Source organism: Lutra lutra, chromosome 2 (assembly GCF_902655055.1).
Source record: "Lutra lutra chromosome 2, mLutLut1.2, whole genome shotgun sequence".
NCBI classification, from domain to species: Eukaryota; Metazoa; Chordata; class Mammalia; order Carnivora; family Mustelidae; genus Lutra; species Lutra lutra.
Window position 1 is genome coordinate 107,891,986 of NC_062279.1, and position 18,427 is coordinate 107,910,412.

Genomic DNA, 18,427 nt, shown 5'->3' on the forward strand with positions numbered 1-18,427 from the left:
ATTTGTATCTTTAGGGTAAATATCCAGTAGTTAGAAGCATGTATTTATAAAATAGATATGTGACAGCATTTTTTGATAGGGTGTTTGTATTTGATACTGCTTAAAGCTCTTACTTTTCCAGACAGTTTTATTCAACACTCATTCAGCTATTTACTGAATGCATACCACATGCCTGACATTCTTCTAGGTGCTGATGAAACAAAAGTAAACAGTACCAATAAAAATCACTGTCCTCACGGGACTTATCTAGTCCTCACTTATCTAGTCTCTAGTGCAGTGATTCTCAAGATGCGGCCCCTGAGGGAGCAGCTTCTCCTGTGAACTATTAGAAATGTCAGGTCCTGGGATGCCTGGGTGGCTCAGGGGGTTAAAGCCTCTGCCTTTGGCTCAGGTCATGATCCCAGGGTCCTGGGATGGAGCCCGGCATCGGACTCTCTGCTCAGCAGGGGGCCTGCTTCTTCCTCTCTCTCTCTGCCTGCCTCTCTGCCTACTTGTGATCTCTGTCAAATAAATTTTAAAAAAAAAATTAAAAAAAAAAAAAAGAAAAAATGTCAGGTCCTGCCGCAAGGCCAAGGGAATCCGCCGAAACTCTGGGGTAGGGCCCAACAATCTGTATTTTAAAGACCTCCAATCGAGTAGGATGCAAGCTCGAGTTTGAAAGCCTTGGACTAATGGAAGGGGCCAAGGATAAATAAATAAATTATATAAGTGAGGCAGGAACAAATATTGAAAAGAAAAAAGTAAACAAAGCAAAATTGTGAAGAAATTTCAGAGAAGTGACATTCAGACAGGGTGGCCAGCCAAGGCTTCAGCAAAACGAGGACACTTAAGACTTGTGATGACTTCTGGGGTTAGCGCCTCCAGACAGAGCACAGAGTGAGCACAAGGGACCAGGGAAGTCTAGGATGGTGGCCGTGCAGTCCGAATGACTCACGTGAAGCCAACAATCATCAATTCAAAGCAACACCAGTCACCAGGTCCAGTGTTCCGCAGCAACTTCAGGGACACAGAAGGAAGGAAAAACAACCCGGGTAGATCCAACCAGAGCTGTAGTTTGGCAGGAGGCAGGGGAGAGAGGGGGTCTTCAAAACGGGGAATAAACAGCTTTGCAACTATAGAAGCAGGAACCGTGGTTTTTTGTGGGTGGGGGGGGTAGGGAGGGGCTGTTTTAAAAGTATGAATTTGTCAAGGAATATATTTCTGTCCAGATCAACTTTTGGATGGTAGTCCTTTCTAAAAATGGTCTCTGCCTGAGGTGCCAGATCTCTTTTCCCACCTCCCCCTCCACGACCCTCCAGTGTACAAGACAAAGCATCTCTACCTTTCTCAGTCCTACTATCACTCATTGCAGAAAACCTTTTATGGCCAAAGGGACAATCTGACAATTCTTTTAACAGGCACACCACAAAAACTGTACCCCTCCCCCACTAATCATCTCATGAACAAACACATTTCCAATAAAATTATGCTCTACATGTTCAATAATCACTTTTGAAAAATTATAATATGGATCTCCCTACCTATTTCTTTTCAATGAACTAATGAAGCAAACATTATTTTCCAGCTCGACATTTCCAAGATCTTAAACAAAAACAAGGTTCCACACACGAAGTCTTCGTCTCTTGGGAATCAGTGACACCTCTTCCCATCAGTCACTAGGTTCAGCTCCCAGCCCAGTTGCCTGGGGAGAAGGGAGCAGAGTCTGAGGGAGGGGGTTGAGGGGGTGGTTTCAGGAGGGTGCTTGGTGAGTTAGCTGCCTACACTGGCAGAACCTGTTTGACTGAGGTCATTTTGCTTTGGGGTTTATTCCAAGTTATTCTGCTTTAGGGCAAGAAGAAACATGTACCGGATGAATTTTAATTCATTCTGGCCCTGTAAAATATCTCTTGTTTTTCTTTTTAAATTGAGTAGAATGTCAAAGTTACCTGAGAAGCTATAAACAATGGAGGATGTGATCTGGAGAAAATACAAGATAAGCAGACGCTGTCTATTTTAACCATGAGAAAAGAATGCTACCTCAGGGTTCCTTGCTCCAACCTTTAAAAAACTTCTGGCAGCAGATATGGCAGTCTAAGGAGGCTTAATATTAATGTGTGCTTGAGATTTTTCATATTAAAAAACACTCGTAAAAAAGATTTGTCACAATCTCCCACCTCCCAGTTTCTCTGAGTAAACCAAAGTGCATTTTTTTAAAAACTACTGGAATGGCAAGGTGGTGGCATTATGCCTGAATTTTACCGAGAATCTAAAGGCCACTTCCAACAGAAAAATTCTTTTAATCCCCCTTCCCTTCTTTTCCACCCAGGCTAGCCAAATCCTTCCTAGAATTCCACCAGAAGAAAAGACATCAGTAAGTCACTAAGGCCAAGTGAGTGATTCTATATTCCTACTCTCTGTCTTCAGTGGCCTAGCTTCTCTCCACAAGACAGAGAAATCAGGCTTACAAATTTCTTTAAGAGGCTGCGAGGTTTGTAGAAACATTTATGTGGCTTGGTACATACACTCAGCAGTCCCTGTAATACTTACTGCCCATATGATTTGTTCTTTAGGGACTGTTTTATACTTTCAGCTGCCTTTTTATGTGTATATAGTTGGACTTTCTTGGGAGGGTAGGTCAAGCACATGAGTTAACAGTTCTATTTTCCCCAGTGCCCAACCTATTTCCATGTGTCTAGTCAGTGCTAGTTAGATCTGAGGCATTTATTTTAAAGCATGATTTGTTTTCTCTGCATAACTTACAAATGAAATGCTGACTGACATTCAGAAATCTTTAGTCTAGCAGAAGTGGGATAATTCATTTCAAGAGAATTTACTCACTTTCTCCACTTGGGGCTAAACAACCATTGGTCCCGTTTCTAGGCTAACATCACAAGGCCTCTGATATTTGTGGAGCACATTTTCTACACATTCTACAAATGTCTGCCATGACGCACACAAGTGGCCCTGGGTACCTTTTGTGACCCACCTTAATTTCCACATGGGCGGTTTTATTATTTTATCCATTTCCCTATGGGAGAAATTAATTTCTCCTATGATGTCATTTCAAGAACTGTATGCCTTGTCAGTTTACTATGATCTGATGAAAAACTGCCTTTTTAAGTGAAATCTGTAAAAGCACAGAGCATATGCCAAATATCAAGTGTAATTCTGGACTCCACATCCATCAGCCACCCCACCACCCCTCTTAAACTGACTGCTAAACAGTGTGGTCCCCAAAGAGATTCTCTGAAATTATAACAGGCATGTTTCTTTTATGTCTCAAGACGTACTATGGAGAGATGGCAGAGTATGGCGTGAATAAACTGGAGAGATGGTAGAGTACACACAGGAGAAGCCTTTACTTCACAGAGTTACCGATCTTATCGTGCAGTTACTGACAACTGAAGTTAATCTTCTGAACATTAACAAGCCAAAGACAAACAGCAAAAGAGAAGATTGTACATTACTGGAGGCTGAGGAAATTTGAAAATGCTACGCTTAAAACCTTGCTATGGCAAAACAGGTCACACAGCAGACACTGGAAGAATGTTTCCGGTCAGGAAGTGAATCTCAGGCTCCACCCCAGACCTTTGGAATCAAACGAAGTTCCTGGTAGGCTTACCTGATTGCCGTCAACTATCATGCACGTGTTCTGTATATACATGACAGCTCTCCAACAGGTCTGTTTTAAAGATTAAGTAACATTTAAATATTTAATGGGGATTTTATAATGTCAATACCTTTAATGGAAGGGCCCCTGGATGACCTCCAGGTGGAAAGCCCAACTGTAAGAGATTCCTACAAGACAGAAATGCATCCAAGATTATTTGGTGATTGATCCCTTCTAGATACTGAGCATAAAATAAAATAAAATAAAATAAAAACATTTCAGAGGAGGAGACAAACTATAAACACATAAAGAAATCATTACACCATGACAGACCCCTGAGCCTCCCACCAGGGTAACTACACATAAGAAGGAGCTCAGAAGCTGGGCAGACAAAAATACACGAACATCTCCCTCAGAAGTTGAAATTAACTACTAAAGCCATAGGAGAGTACACACAAAAACGTATAAATGAATGTTCACAGCAACATTACCCATAATAGCCAAAGAAGAGAAACAACTCAAATGTCCATCAACTGATGAACAGTTAAACAACATGGTATATATCCATAAAATGGAATATTATCCAAACATCGGAAGGAATGGAGTTTGGTAACACACTACAGCATGGATGAACCTTGAAAACATTATGCTAAGTTAAAGAAGCCAGACACAGTAGGCCATAGGTTGTATGATTCCATTTATAAGAAAGTTTGGAATAGGGAAATCCAGAGACAGAAAGTAGATTACTGGTTGTCAGGAGCTACAGAGGACGAAGGGGTAGGAAGGGGAATGAATGCTCATGGGTACGGGATTTCTTCTGGGGGCAATGAAAATGTTCTAAAACTGGATATTGGTGATGGTGATACAACTCCATGAATATAGTGAAAAAACAATGAACTGTACAAACATACGAGAGACTGAGGTAAGAGATGCAAGCATCAAAGAAACTAGAGAGAAGAGACAAAATAATGGCTACATTCACCTAAAAATTAAAAACTGGACTTCTATAAATGTCTAATATTCACATTCACTGGAAGGATGTTTCCGGTCAGGAAGTGAATCTCAGGCTCCACCCTAGACCTCTGGAATCAAACGAAGTTCCTGGCATTTTTTTTCAGTTAAAACTCACTTGGTAAAGAACTGGATCTTTAAACAATATTTCACAGAAATAACTACCACTCAGGTAAATACCAAAAGGAAAAGTTATTCTCTTCACTTAAATTACTTAGGAACTTGCTTTCAAAACGATTCAGGGTTGGAGTTTGACTATTGTGTCATTAGCATACTATAAATAATTGATCTGTCTCAGAACAAAAGATGGTCACTTCAATGCTGGTGGATGAGAAAATGGTATTATCAACTAGATTTTACTTTAAATTACTAAGTTTGCATTTCAGTTGGGTAGTTTTTTCTCTTCTTCTTACTCAAAGCCAAGAATAAAATAGTGTTTCTCAATTTCAGCATTAATGACTTTTAGAACCAGGTAATTATCTGTTGTGGGCACTATTCTGTGTTCCATGGGATGTCTAGCAGCTTCCCTGGCCTCTATCCGGCAAAGCTCATTTCATAATTCACACTGAGAGCCACAGATCTGCTAAGGGAAGGCGAACACTGCGGTACCCTACCAGAAGTCAGGGCTGCAGAATCGCCCAGAAGCAGGATTCCAAAGAAGCCACTAGCTTGATATTTCTTTCCCCTAAAAGTAAAAATGAATACATAAATACATAGAGAGTAGAAAAAAGTGTTGGCAGCCATCCCAAAGGTATTATCTAGACCTGCCCTGTCCAACCTTCTGAAACCATGAAAATGTCCTACACTGCACTGCCCAAAACACTGGTCACTAGATCCACATGGCAATGTGGCATGTGAAATGGGGCGAATGCAATGAAGGAGGAGAATTCTTTATTTCACTTAATTTTAACTAAATTTAAGTTGCCACATGTGGCTAGCAACTATCAGATCAGACAACACAGATCCAGACCTTGCTATCATTCTTGTTATTGGTGTTAATCAACATAAAGAGTCCATTCTCAGTAGAGGTTGAGTTTCCCTCTTCTTTATGCAATTTTTCCAGCAGCATCTCCCTGGCTTCCAGAAGGAAGATGAATACCTATGCCTGACCACAGTCAGACCAATGTTTTGAAGAATGAATATACTGGCCTCTTCCCAGCTTTTCATCAGCTGTGTGTTCCATATCTGCAGGCTCATTTCTTTTTGTTCCACCTCGGTCTTCCCCAAAATCTAGAACGGGCTACTGCCCTTCTAGGAAAGGCATATAGCACTATAAGGAACAAATGGCTCGAAAAGGTAGAACCGGTAAAAGGAAAAATTATCTTATTCATTTGTTTACCTTTTAATTAACTCCCTGCTACAGAAAATGCAACATCCATGAGAGTGGGTAGGATTTTTTACCACTGTGTCCCCAGCACCTAGAACGAAGGCTTGCACAAACATGATATTAAATATTTGATAAATAAATAATAACAAGAACACCTTAAATACTGCTCATGTGCCAGGTACCACCACCGTGCTTCAAATACACTGACTTATTTAAACCTTATGGCAATGCTAGGAGGGATGTACTATTATCCCCACTATAAGCTCTGTTTTATTATCCACATTTTTACCTTTGAGGAGAAGGAGGCTCAGAGGCATTAGGTAACGTGCCCATGATCACACAGGTGGTTAATGACAGAACTGTAATTTGAGCCCTACCATGTTATGGAGTTCATTCTCTAACTTAAGCTATGCAGAGATATTAATGTTGTATAGGCTTTTCATATCTGAGGCACCAAAGCTTACTCTATACAATACTCCTTATCCCCATCCTGCTGTATGAGCAAAGTGTAGACACAGCACATCTGTAATGAAATCTCACTACATAATCCATGGTAATAGCAGCATGCAACATAATACAGGGGTGCAAACAATTCAGCAACATGCAAGAGTGTGTGCACACAGAAGAGCCATGACATATGGTAAAGCAGCCCACAGCTCTGAAGATTTTAGTAAGTAATAAAGGCTAACAGGCATCTCAGGCAGAAGGAAAGGGCTTGTGTAAAACCATGAGGATGGAAGGTATGGGAGGGATGTTGAGGCTGGAGATAGGGAGCTATGGAAAATTTGGGAGTGGTGGGAGAGAGGGGAATGGAAAGCCAAACCACAGTGAGACTGTATGTGCTTCTGAATATCAGATCACTCTGTGAGCAGTAGGCTCCAACTCCACTGTGAGGCAGGTTTAAGCAAGTAATTCAAGCCAACATGATTTTACCAAATGGGTAAATAAACTTGGGCCTGAACTGAGTGCCCCACATTTCCCTCAGGCCAGCTAACACACTCCTCCCAAGGGCAGATAAAAGCTGATCCCATTGGAGAAAGGCTCTATCAGATGGAGAATGATATTCATTACATCCAGTGCTTTGTTGGACTGAGCTAAGAGGAAGGTAATGGAGCAAGTTCACTCCTGATTTCTCTTTCCCATTCTTATAGACGTATGGAGACACCTTCCTGTAATACTAATAAACATTCCCAATCCTGTAACATGACATTTTCCCATGTCTTTGCCTATCTCTCATGAATCCACTTCTTTTACCTGCTCTTTCACAGGAGATACTATGCAAAGCTTAGGACTTACTCTCTTTTTTCTCTGTATTCTCTAACTCAAATTTAACCATTAAATCTTTATTTCCAACCTTAACCCAATTCAGTCCCTACCGTTGTGTTGTCCACATGTTGCTACTGAGTATCTGAAAAGAGGCTGGTCAGAACTGAGATGTGTACATGTAAAATATACATTTAAGTGAAATATCTTAGTAATTTTATATTGATAATGGTAGTATTGAAGTTACATTTATATTGAAATGACTGTTTTAGATATGTTGGGGTAAATAAAATACATTATTAACATTTATTTCAACCTGTTTCTTTTTACTTTCTGTAATGGGCCCTCTAAAATTTTAAACTATATATGTGGCTCACATTATATTTCTACTGGAAAGCATATCTACTAAAGCTGTCCCTCACACTCAGCAAGCTGAAAACTGGATCCACCACTAACAAACTCTATGACCTCTCTGTGCCTCAGTTTCTTCATCTGTAATGTAGAAATACTACTTGTAATGAAGAGGATAACTGTAAATAAATAAATAAATAAATAAGAACCAGACATAATACCTACTGTATGCCAGACACTGTTCTAAGCGTTTTTCTTATATTAGCGCCTTTCAATCTTCATAACACCCCAGTAAGACTAGCATTTCCATGTAATAGAGATAAAGATACAGATACAGAGAAATTAAGAGACTAGCCAAAGATCACATGATTAGTAAATAGTGGAGCCCAGATCTGAGCCCAGACAGCTTTAAAGGACTATCTCTCATGACACCCACTTCAGAAATGCTGCAAAAACTCAGTAAGTTAATTTAGGTAAAACATTTCAGGCAGTACCAGGTACACAGTAAACTCTCCTTCAGTGTTTAACTATTATCACCATTACCCCAGCCCCCAATTTACTTCCCCATTTCCCAGCATGTTACCACCCTTCTCCCCATTTCCCAGACTAAAACCTCAGGATCAACTTTTAACCAGCCTCCCTCTTTCATCCCCTAATTCTAGTTAGCTCCTTCTTAACCTTCTTTGAGTGTTTTTAACGCACCTATTCCACTATTCCCACCACCACCTTAGCCTAGCTCTTTGTACCCTCACACTCGATTTCATACCAAGGAAAACTTAAAACAGTGCTCATGCACTAGGCATGCTTCAAATCTATTAACTCATTAAAACCTCACTATAACCCTGTCTGTTCTACAGGACTTCCACATCTGGGCTCTAGCAGTATTTAATTTCCTCAGTAGCCCAGGCTTCCTAGAAATCCAATTTCATCATGTGATGGAAACTTAAAACTGTATGGATGTGTTCTTTACACTAGTGTCTATCAGCTGACTTAAGTATGTGAAAGGGAAATATGAGGGATGTTCTCTATTGGGGCAAAAAAAGACTTCTAAGGCCCATAAAATTAAAAATTCTAGCCTCCTCAAAAACTTCCCACAGAATCAAGTCTTAACTCAGCAAAGCCCCACCTTACCCATTCAAACGTCACTCCACTCCTCAACAAAAATTCTCCAGAGTTGGGACGACTGGGTGACTCAGTCAGTTAAGTGTTCAACTATTGGTTTAGGCCAAGTCATGATCTCAGGGTCAGGAAAGGAAGCCCCAAGATGGGTGGCATGCTCAGGAGGAAGTCTGCTTAAAGATTCTCTCCCTCTGCCCCTCCCCCAACTCACTCTCCCTAGACCTCTGCCCCTCTCTCAAATAAATAAATATATTTTTTATTTTTTTTAAGGATTTTATTTAATTATCTGATAGAGATCACAAGTAGGCAGAGAGGCAGGCAGAGAGAGGGGGGAAGCAGGCTCCCCGCTGAGCAGAGAGTCTGATGCGGGGCTCAATTCCAGGACCCTGGGACCATGAGCCAAAGGCAGAGGCCTTAACCCACCACGCCACGCAGGCGCCCCAAATAAAAATATTTTTTTTAAAAATTCCCCAGAGTAAACAGGTTTCTTCATTGTTCCTGCAGTAAAAATAATATTAATTCTTATTCCTAGCCCTTATTTATTCAGTGCCCCTCTGACTCACAAATCTGAGTACATTTCACCTCCATAAACCTTCCCCAAACACCCAGGATAAACTAATCTCTGCTCTAAATTTCGATAAAACATGTCTTTCACCACTCACTGTGGTCTGATATATTCATCACCTGGCAAATGCCACTTACAAGCCCAACCAGGCCATGAGCAACTGGAAGGTAAGCATGGAGTCCCTCATATTTCATCTTCTCCATGAGCAGCACAGGACTCTACAAAGAACACACACCTATTCGGCAAAAGTTGATAAATAATGGATGGTGTAACTGAAATTATCTGTAAATACCTTAATTTAGCCAACCTTATTTCCCTAACTAGGAAATACTTCAAGGGACAGGAGCAATACTAAATTACATGGTAGTGATTTCATCGAAACTTCAAATTCATTATTTTGTTTACTCCTCGAAACAGCCCAGTGAAAGGCACACTATTACATCCTTGTTAAGTCAGCGGAGGTTCAAAGAGATAGACAGTTTTCCCTTAGAGCACTCAGCTATCAAATGACAAAGCTGGGACCAAAAACCACGCCAGTAGCCCAATGCTCATTCCAGTGTTGTAATTCACCTTTATCTCCTTTCCCTGCTTATCATGTTAAGGTTAAAAGGAGAAAGGAATACGATGAGAATCCTTGGTAAGAAAAGATATGGTAAATTCACGACTTCAAACGAATATTTGCCTGAAATGGCTTTTTTTTTCTTTGACTCATCAAGGGTAATGATGATTTGCAAGGCTGCATTTAAAATTAAACCTCGTGATGGTATTGTACTGTGAAATAAAAACCCATCTAAATTGAAAACCATTTCCTTTCCTGACTCCAAAGTTGGACACTGCCTCCCCCTCCCCCACTACAATCTGCTCTATACTTACAAAATCTTAAGGCTGTTGATCATCAGAGAATTAGGGAAGGAAGCAATCTTCTGAGGGCACAGCACTAGACCATCAAATCCAACCGGCAGTTCTTGCTAAACGTTATAAACCATTAGTCTTCCCATACCTTACTGTCTCCAGAAATCGAGTCCTTAAAACTCCATCATGTTATTTGTTAGACATTCCAATTTAATACCGAGCCACAAAGAACCTCAGTTCAGAGCAGTCTCAACTCATGAATGGCCACATTGTTGGGTACTCTCCCTTCACACTGAAACTCAGAAATGGAAAGACGTGGAGATAGATCCAAACCTGAGCTAAGTGCACCGGCAGAGCCAAGAAAAACCAGAACGCACCAAACACGCCCGCCTCCGCCTCCTCTGCAGACCTTCAGGCCACTTCAAGGGATGCGGGCAGCATCCCCCGTCGGGGGTTTACGATTCAGCAGCCGACAGCTCACTCTCAAAAGATTATCTTCCAGGTCTCTTCTGAGCCGAGGTGCTGGGGAAGAGGGCATTCTTCGCCCCCAGAAGGTGGGTCGGACCGCACACCGCGCCCAGCCGGAGACCCCCGCCGCGCCAGCCCGTCTGGTACCCCCACCGCTCCAGCTGGGAAGCGCCGCGGCCTCGGGTACCATCCCCGAGTCCACAGAGGATGCAGAGGAGGCGGGAGGAAAGCAGCGGCTCCGGAACGAGCTGCAGCCACAGCCTCCCAGAGCCTTCTTCGCTCCACTGCCCCGACTCACCCAGTTCTGCGCATTATTGCTCAGCTTGACTTTCTTGCACAGGCTCCCAGGGACCTCCATACCGCCGAGTGCGCGCGGGTGCCGGGATCCTCACCTCCCCGAGCTTACCAGGAGGAGAGGCCGGAGGGGGCGGGACGGGAAGGCGGGGCCTCTTCGCGCTGGGGTCGGCGCGCGCTTACGTACGCACGCGCTCGTGCTCGTGCCTCCTGCGTGGCGCGTCCGTCGCGCCTCCGAAATGGGTCTGGAGCTGAGGTATGTAGGGAGGGGCGAACCGGCGGGCGCGAACCTTAGCCAGGGTTGGGGGCGGGGCTTTAGAGCTCGGAGCACGCGCGACGCTCCTCCCTCTCGATTCTGAGGAAGGGGCGGGGCCTGGTAAGGTAGTCGTGGAAGTTTCATGGCTTCTCCCCAGCTTCCCCCCTCGTGCTGCGCAGGCGCTGAGTCTGGAAGCGAGTGGCAGGCGCGGGCCGCCCACGGAAGGGCAAAGGAGATACCTGGCTCTCAGCTTTTAGCGCGCTGGGCTCCCTTTCAGCTGATGCTGGTTGGGAGAAGACACTGATGTAGTCTCTTGCCCCTCTAGCTTTTCCTCCTTTAGCTTGGCTGCCGGTCTCCTGTGTGCCCAATCGGTATCCTTGTCACCCTGGTGACATTTAAAAAGGGATTTTACAGCCTCACAAAGAGAAGAAATGATTCACCGAACAGCTCATTCGTCACACGTTCCGCCTAGTGGCTTTAAAATTCTGCTCAGCGGCGCACAACTTCAAAAAACAGTCAATACCCCATCCTTGGTCATCAATAATTAATATCTTGACTGGGATTCGTGGTTATCTGCAAGCTGCCTCCTTCCCACTTGGAGACCTCTCTTCATAGCGGGAGATTTCCGTCCAGTGATTCTCATCCGATGGGCCAACGGGCTATTATTTACTAGCTTTTCCCAAAATTCTTAAGAGGACTGAAATCCAGGCTTAGGGAAGTCTGTTGGTTACCACAGGGTAGAATGCCCACCTGTACAGGACATCTTCAAGTTCACCTAATTATTACAGGACTAGTTAATAGGAAAATGGGCTGGGATATGGGGGAGCTTCCTCCACGGGTTCTCGCCCCCATCTCATTACTCTAAGGACTTTTCCACAGCTTTCCCCGGCACGAAAAGAGTTGTTTGAAGCTCTGCTTCTCGTACTCTCCACCTCCCACCCTCTCATGCCCCTCCACACACACACGATCTTCAATCACAAAGACCTGAAGCTGTTACTTTATAAAAGCTAGGAAATAAGTTCTCTATTTCTCCCACTGTTGCTGTGTTTTATTAGGCCTTGCCAAGATGAATCACAACTAATACCCTTTACTAGGCATCCTCCCACCTATGCAGCGGCTGCCCACACCCGTCACACACACCGTTCTTAAATTGCTGTCAGAGTACTTCTAAAATGGAAATCTAACTTTGTTTACTTAACCATGTAAAATATCAGTGGTTCCCTATAGCTTTTGCTAGGGGATGTTCCATTTGAAGTCTACGTATAGCACTGAATTTTAATATAATTCTCAATTCTGCCAGTAACAGTAATGAACTTGGAAGTTCAAATGAGAACACAGCACCGCATTTGGAATCAGCCATTTTTCCAACTAGTTCTACAAAATGATATTTAGAGGGAAAAGATATAAAGATAGCACAATCTGGGCTTCTAGGTGTGCTTATTGCTTCTCAGTCCGTAATTCTGAGATTTTCCAGTGAAAGACATTTTTAGAGTTAAATTATATTGTGTGTTTACTTTGATAGTCTCAGTTCAAATTCATGAGTCCAGGCATCAGTCGTGCGAATGAGCCTGTAACACTTTGTCAAACCGGAAACAAGGAAATTATCAAGAAACACTAGAATTAAACAAACAACAAAAACCACAGGATTATGTCAAAAGAACTCAGAAGCCAACTTCAAGAAGTTGGCTTCCTTCACATCAAAGATGGCAAAATCAGATTAGACCAATAAAGGGATAATAACTATAAGGTATTGACTCAAATAAAATATGTTTAAATGTAGATGTTGATATGATGATAATTAGAAGAAAACTCATTGTCAGCTTTGGAGGATGCTAGAGAACCAACTCATTATTTTGAAAACTGATAAATGAAAGAAGTAAACATGTACCCTGCCTTCTCTGCATTAACTGTAAGTCAGGTAGTGAAAAAATTGATGAGAGGGGCACTTGGGTGGCACAGTTGGTTAAGCACCTAACTCTTGGTTTCAGCTTGGGTCATGATCTTAGGGTCTTGAAATTAAGCCCCATGTCAAGCTCTGTGCTGAGTATGGATTCACTTGAAAGTCTGTCTCCCATCTCCCTCTGCCCATCATGCACACACTCTCTCTCTAAAATAGATAAACCTTTTTAAAACATTGATGAGAGGAAGTTCTCGTTGTAGAAATATAGCTAATAAATGAAGAAGGGAAGAGAGGATTATGATATCACCATTTCTGCCTTCTAATGAAATAATGGATAAAGACAATGATGCTCATGGCTGCTAACATCATGAAAATAAAGAACATTAGAACTTTTTTTTGCCTCCTGATGATTTTTTGCCCCCTGTATTATCAATGCCCCTTCACAATCAAACCTGCTTCTAAACAAGCTTTCAGGCCTAATTACCTAGTTTACAGTTAATGCAGAGAAAAGAGGAAGATGTAAAATCACCATAAATGCAAGCAGTCAAATCCAAACTGTGGAAAACCCTACATTATAATGACCTGATTCTCAAATAATTCAATTAAAGGGGGATAAATGAAGAACTAAAGATTAAAAGGAAACTTAAGATAACTATTAAGCAATTAAAGTATATGGAATTTGGGGTGCCTGGGTGGCTCAGTTAAGCATCTTCCTTTGGCTCAGATCATGAACCCAGAGTTCTGGGATTGAGCCCCGTGTTGGGCCCTGCTCAGTGGGGACTCTGCTTCTCCCTCTCCTCCTTGCTTGTGCTCTCTCTTGCTACCTCTGTCACTCACACTCTCTCTCTCAAATAAATAAAATCTTTAAAAAATAATTAATTAACGAATTAAATGTATGGAATATATTTGACCACCTGCTCATATAGAGAAGAATTTTTAATGTATATAGCAAGAGAGAAAATTTGAAGTCCCTGGATTCTTGATATTAAAGGTTTACATTTTTGGTGATAATAGCTTTGTTGTTACATTTTTTAAGGAGTAATTTTAAAGCTACATATTAAAGGCTTTATCAATGAAATGAAAATGCCGTAAGTATTCAAAACCAAAATGGGGCCCTTGGAAATTAAACACAAGATAGCAGGAGTGGAAGAGAAGGTGAAGATACCTCGTGAATGCAGAGCAAAAATCCCCCAAAATAGAAATAGAATTTTTAAAAGAAAGAACAGTCCAGGAAACCCAACATCCAAATATTAGGAATTCCAGAAAGAGAAAAATCACAAGAAGAAATAACCAAGGAAATTATTCAACAAAATATACTAGAAGTGAAGGACTTGAGTCTTTCCCTACTGCCTGCTCAGTGGATAAAAATTGAACATACAAAGCATAGTACTGTTGTTTGGAAACCCTGTAAGCTTCCAGGGAGAAGGAAAGTTCAAAAACAGTCAGGAATAAAAATTAATTGAGGGTACCAAGAAAAACACTGAGAGCTAGAAGACAAATAGACCAATACTTTCAGAGTTCCAAAAGAAAAGAATTTCCAACCTAGAGTTTTACATCCTTTGTCAAGGAAATAATGGAAGATATGCTCTGCTTAAATGGGAAAAAAAGGAGACTTGGCATTCAGAAAACAGGAGTTTCCACACAGGAGACAGCCCAAAGAGAATTCCCAGGTTGATGGTAAAGGAAGATCCAGGGATGACTGCCATGTACTGGGTCTAGAGGATACTCAGTCAGAAGGCTCTCCAAGGAGTCAGAAGGCCCTTGGAAAGCCTTGTTTAAGAAGACAAAACTAATAGAGCTTCTGATGGAAATGACCATACTGAAAATGATTCAGACAACTGAAAAGGAGTTTGGGGCTATATTAGTGATAACTATTTAGAAAAGTAAGACATCAAAAAGTACACATTTATGGCATGCTTCCTTTTTTTCCCCTTAGATTTTATTTATTTATCTGTCAAAGAGAATAGCAGGCACAGGGAGAAGCAGGCTCCCCGCTGAGCGAGGAGCCCAATGCAATGTGGGACTTGATCCTGGGACTCTGGGATCATGACCTGAGCTGAAGGCAGACGTTCAACCAACTGAGCCACCCAGATGTCCCTCTCATACCCTTTCCATACAAGCTATATCTCAGGGTAATCAAATAGTTGATGAAGAACAGTTTATACTGATAAAATTTTAACTAATAAATGCAGAAGGATTGTTAGCATTTTTTTTAAGATTTTATTTATTTATTTGACAGAGATCACAAGTAGACAGAGTGGCAGGCAGAGAGAAAGGGGGAAGCAGGCTCCCTGCTGAGCAGAGAGCCCAATGCTGGGCTCTGATCCCAGAACCCTGAAACCATGACCTGAGCCGAAGGCAGAGGCTTAACCCACTGAGCCACCCAGGCCCCCTGGAATGTTAACATTTTAAAATCACCATTTTTGATGGGTAGTGACGAGGGCACTTGTTAGGACGAGGACTGGGTGTTATGTATAAGTGATGAATCACTGAATTCTACTCGAGAAACCAATATTGGTTGCATTATGTTAACTACCTAAAATTTAAATAAAGAAAGAAAAGAGAAATAAAAATCGCCATTTGAAACACCTGATGAGGCAATTAATATAGTCAATAACCCTTAGTGTCTGTTAAAAGTATTCCATGAAAGATAGTGTGATGGTTAATTTTATGTATCAACCTTAATGGGTGACGGGGGGGGGGGGGGGGGGGGGGGGCGGGGAGGGCAAGATATTTGGTTAAACATTATACTGGGTGAGTTTGTGAGAGTGTTGCTGAATGAGATTAACATTTGAATCAGTAGACTAAGTAGATTGCTCTCTCTAATGTGGGTGGGCCTCATCCAGTCTGTGGAAGGCGTGATTGGAACAAAAAGGTGACTCCTCTGCACATTAGAGGGAACTCCTCCCTCACTTCTTTGAGCTAAGATGTTGGTCTTTTCCTGCCTTCGGACTCAAACAGAAACATTGGCTCTTGGGGCTTACGCCCCCTGTCTTTCAGACTGGAACTTAGGCCATCAGCTCTTCTGATTCTCAGGCTTTGGAACTTGGAGTGGAACCATACCGACTGCTCTCCTGGGTCTTCAGCTTGCTGACTACAGATCATAAGACATCTCAGCCTCCATGATCACGTGAGCCAATTCCTTACACTAAATCTCTGTCTATCCATGCTATTGGTTCTGTTTCTCTGGAAAACTCTGGCTAATACAAGTAGGAAAGGTGATTTTATAATGGAGGGATCAGGCTGATACCACCTGCACCTACTTACCAATTTTAGCATCTTCTGAAACTGGGGCACCAGATATCAGGTACATTAAAATATGATATAATAAGAAATACTCAGTACTGATTGTCTTAATCTGTGTTGTTTAAGAAGCAGGGCATGGAAAGAAGTATTTGAGTACAAGTCATTTATTTGAAGGTGAGCCTAGGAAACACCATTAGTAGAGTGGGAACATGATACAGGAACATGAAAGAAGTCAATAAAGCAGCCATTGTAGGTAACTGGAGCTTAACCCCATTAAGTAACTCTGAGAAACTGTTGAATATGTGCTTCCAAATAGATTACCTGAGAGGAGAGAGCTGGCATATTTATACCACTCCCTTCAGTCATTATTCAAGGACTACTAATAGGAAGTGGAGTGTTCTCTCCCTGGTAATTTTGGATGCAATCCGCGTAAGCAGAAAGAGCACTGGTCCCACAGAGAGCCTTCATGCAAAGAATGGAGGTTTATTCACCAGTGGAAGTCAGAATGGTATGTTCCACAGTAGTAAGGGCGGAGAGGATATGCATGCAGCTCCAGAAGTGTTTGCTGTAACCACTTATGAAGTATTTGGCCTTTTGGCTAAGCTCAAGTGAAGTAATCTTTAAAAAAAAAAAAAAAAAAAAAAAAGCAAGGCATATGTCTCTCTCTTTTTTTACATAAGAGGTTTCTTTTTTTTTTTTAAAGACTTTATTTGACAGCGAGAGAGAGAGAGAAAGAGCGAGCACGAGCAAGCATGAACAGGGGGAGAGGGAGAGAAAGAACCAGGCTCCCTGCTGAGCAGGGAGCCCGATGCAGGGCTGAATTCCAGGACCATAACCTGAGCGGAAGGCAGATGCTTAACCGACTGAGCCACCCAGGTGCCTGCGAGGTTTCTTATTTTTAAGAAGAGAAAAAGCAATAAAGAACCCTACAAAGAAAAACGCACACACACACACACACGCACATACACACAATGAAAGAAAAGAAAGAGAAAAAAAAGAAACTGTCTTCAGAGTAAAACTATCATGGTGGAAAGGAAGGATGGTAATAGTTTTACTACATGGCTCAACTCTAAATCACACATACTTGGTCATAGAAACGTAAACATGAATGCATGTGTACACATGTGTGTATGATGGTGACAGAAGAAGAAAGAGGGATAAATCTTCATTTTCCAAAGTGAGAAACCAGTAGAGATATTTCAAAACGTAAAGACCATGAGTAGCAATACACTGTTATTTCAAGATACAGAGATATGGACCAAGAGATTCACCTGAAAGACTTCAGAATGGTTGCTTCTAGGGAAGGAAAACTGGGGGAGGAGATGAAGATGACCAGGGATTTCTTCTTTGTCTTAAAATTCCTTATAGTCATTTGAGTCTACACTATTTAGATAATTTTGACACAGACATACAAAAAACTTTTTTAAAAGGATGAATTAGAGGTCAAATGAAGTGAGCTGTGGGAACAACCCCTAAGACGTTTGCTTTAAAAAAAGAGCAGAGAAATGAGACAGAGCTGAGAAGCAATACAGAATCAAGGTAGGATGTTTTAAAAAGAAAGGATAAACTAGAGCAAATTATATGCTGATGAGAATGACCCAACAGAGAGCAAAGGTAATTAACTCATGGATGGACATCCTTGAGGATTTGAGTCCAGGGCACAAAGTGAAGGTGGGCCTTTGACACGGAGTAGGTAATTCTTGCAAAATAAAGTAAAAAGAGAAGACAGGCCTAGATGCCAGCCCATTTATATGGGAGGTGGGAAGATGAAGGACTTTCCACTGAGGGTTTTTATTTTCTCGTGTGAGTATGAGGCAAAGCTATTAGCGAGAGAAGACCGTACTTTGAGAACTACCACTCTAAATAATGAATGGGCATTCCTAGCTATCTGAGATACTTACCCTCATAACGTAATATACATTCCAACAGTCATCAAAACAGAAAAGAGAAAATTCCGTATTTTAAGCTGAACCAAGGAGCTATAAAAATTAGGAAACCCAGAGTGAAGTGTGTCTTAACCTTTTCAGGAACACAGGTATTCTCAGGAAGAGAGTAATAGTTACCTAAAAGCTTGGTGACATCATATCCTAAGTCACTCACCTGAGTAGTAGCAAAATGTCACTCTGAGAAGATGGTCTGGGATGGGCAGAATTTAAAAGTTGTTGCACAAAGTAATACACGTTGAG

The 18,427-nt window shown here is 41.7% G+C and overlaps 1 protein-coding gene and 1 long non-coding RNA gene across 4 annotated transcripts in view; one reads left to right on the forward strand and one right to left on the reverse strand.

The window, feature by feature from the left end:
• PAPSS1 (3'-phosphoadenosine 5'-phosphosulfate synthase 1) overlaps positions 1–10,996 on the reverse strand; it is a 105,318-nt gene extending 94,322 nt beyond the window's left edge. The window contains exons 1-2 of one of the 3 annotated variants that reach the window (XM_047718160.1): positions 5,940–6,058; positions 3,720–3,777 (exon numbers count right to left, since the gene is read on the reverse strand). In XM_047718160.1, coding sequence (XP_047574116.1) covers positions 3,720–3,777; positions 5,940–6,043 — 162 coding nt within the window. In that variant the 5' untranslated portion in view covers positions 6,044–6,058. Of the gene's footprint in view, positions 1–3,719; positions 3,778–5,939; positions 6,059–10,225; positions 10,349–10,843 lie in introns of those variants that run through there. The other 2 variants (XM_047718162.1, XM_047718163.1) reach the window with 2 other exon arrangements.
• Positions 10,997–11,011: 15 nt separating this feature from the next.
• Positions 11,012–18,427, forward strand: part of LOC125093260 (uncharacterized) — a 36,900-nt gene continuing 29,484 nt past the window's right edge. Inside the window, exons 1-2 of the long non-coding RNA XR_007125188.1 lie at positions 11,012–11,095; positions 15,996–16,125. This is a non-coding gene — a long non-coding RNA (uncharacterized LOC125093260). The remainder of the gene's footprint in view (positions 11,096–15,995; positions 16,126–18,427) is intronic.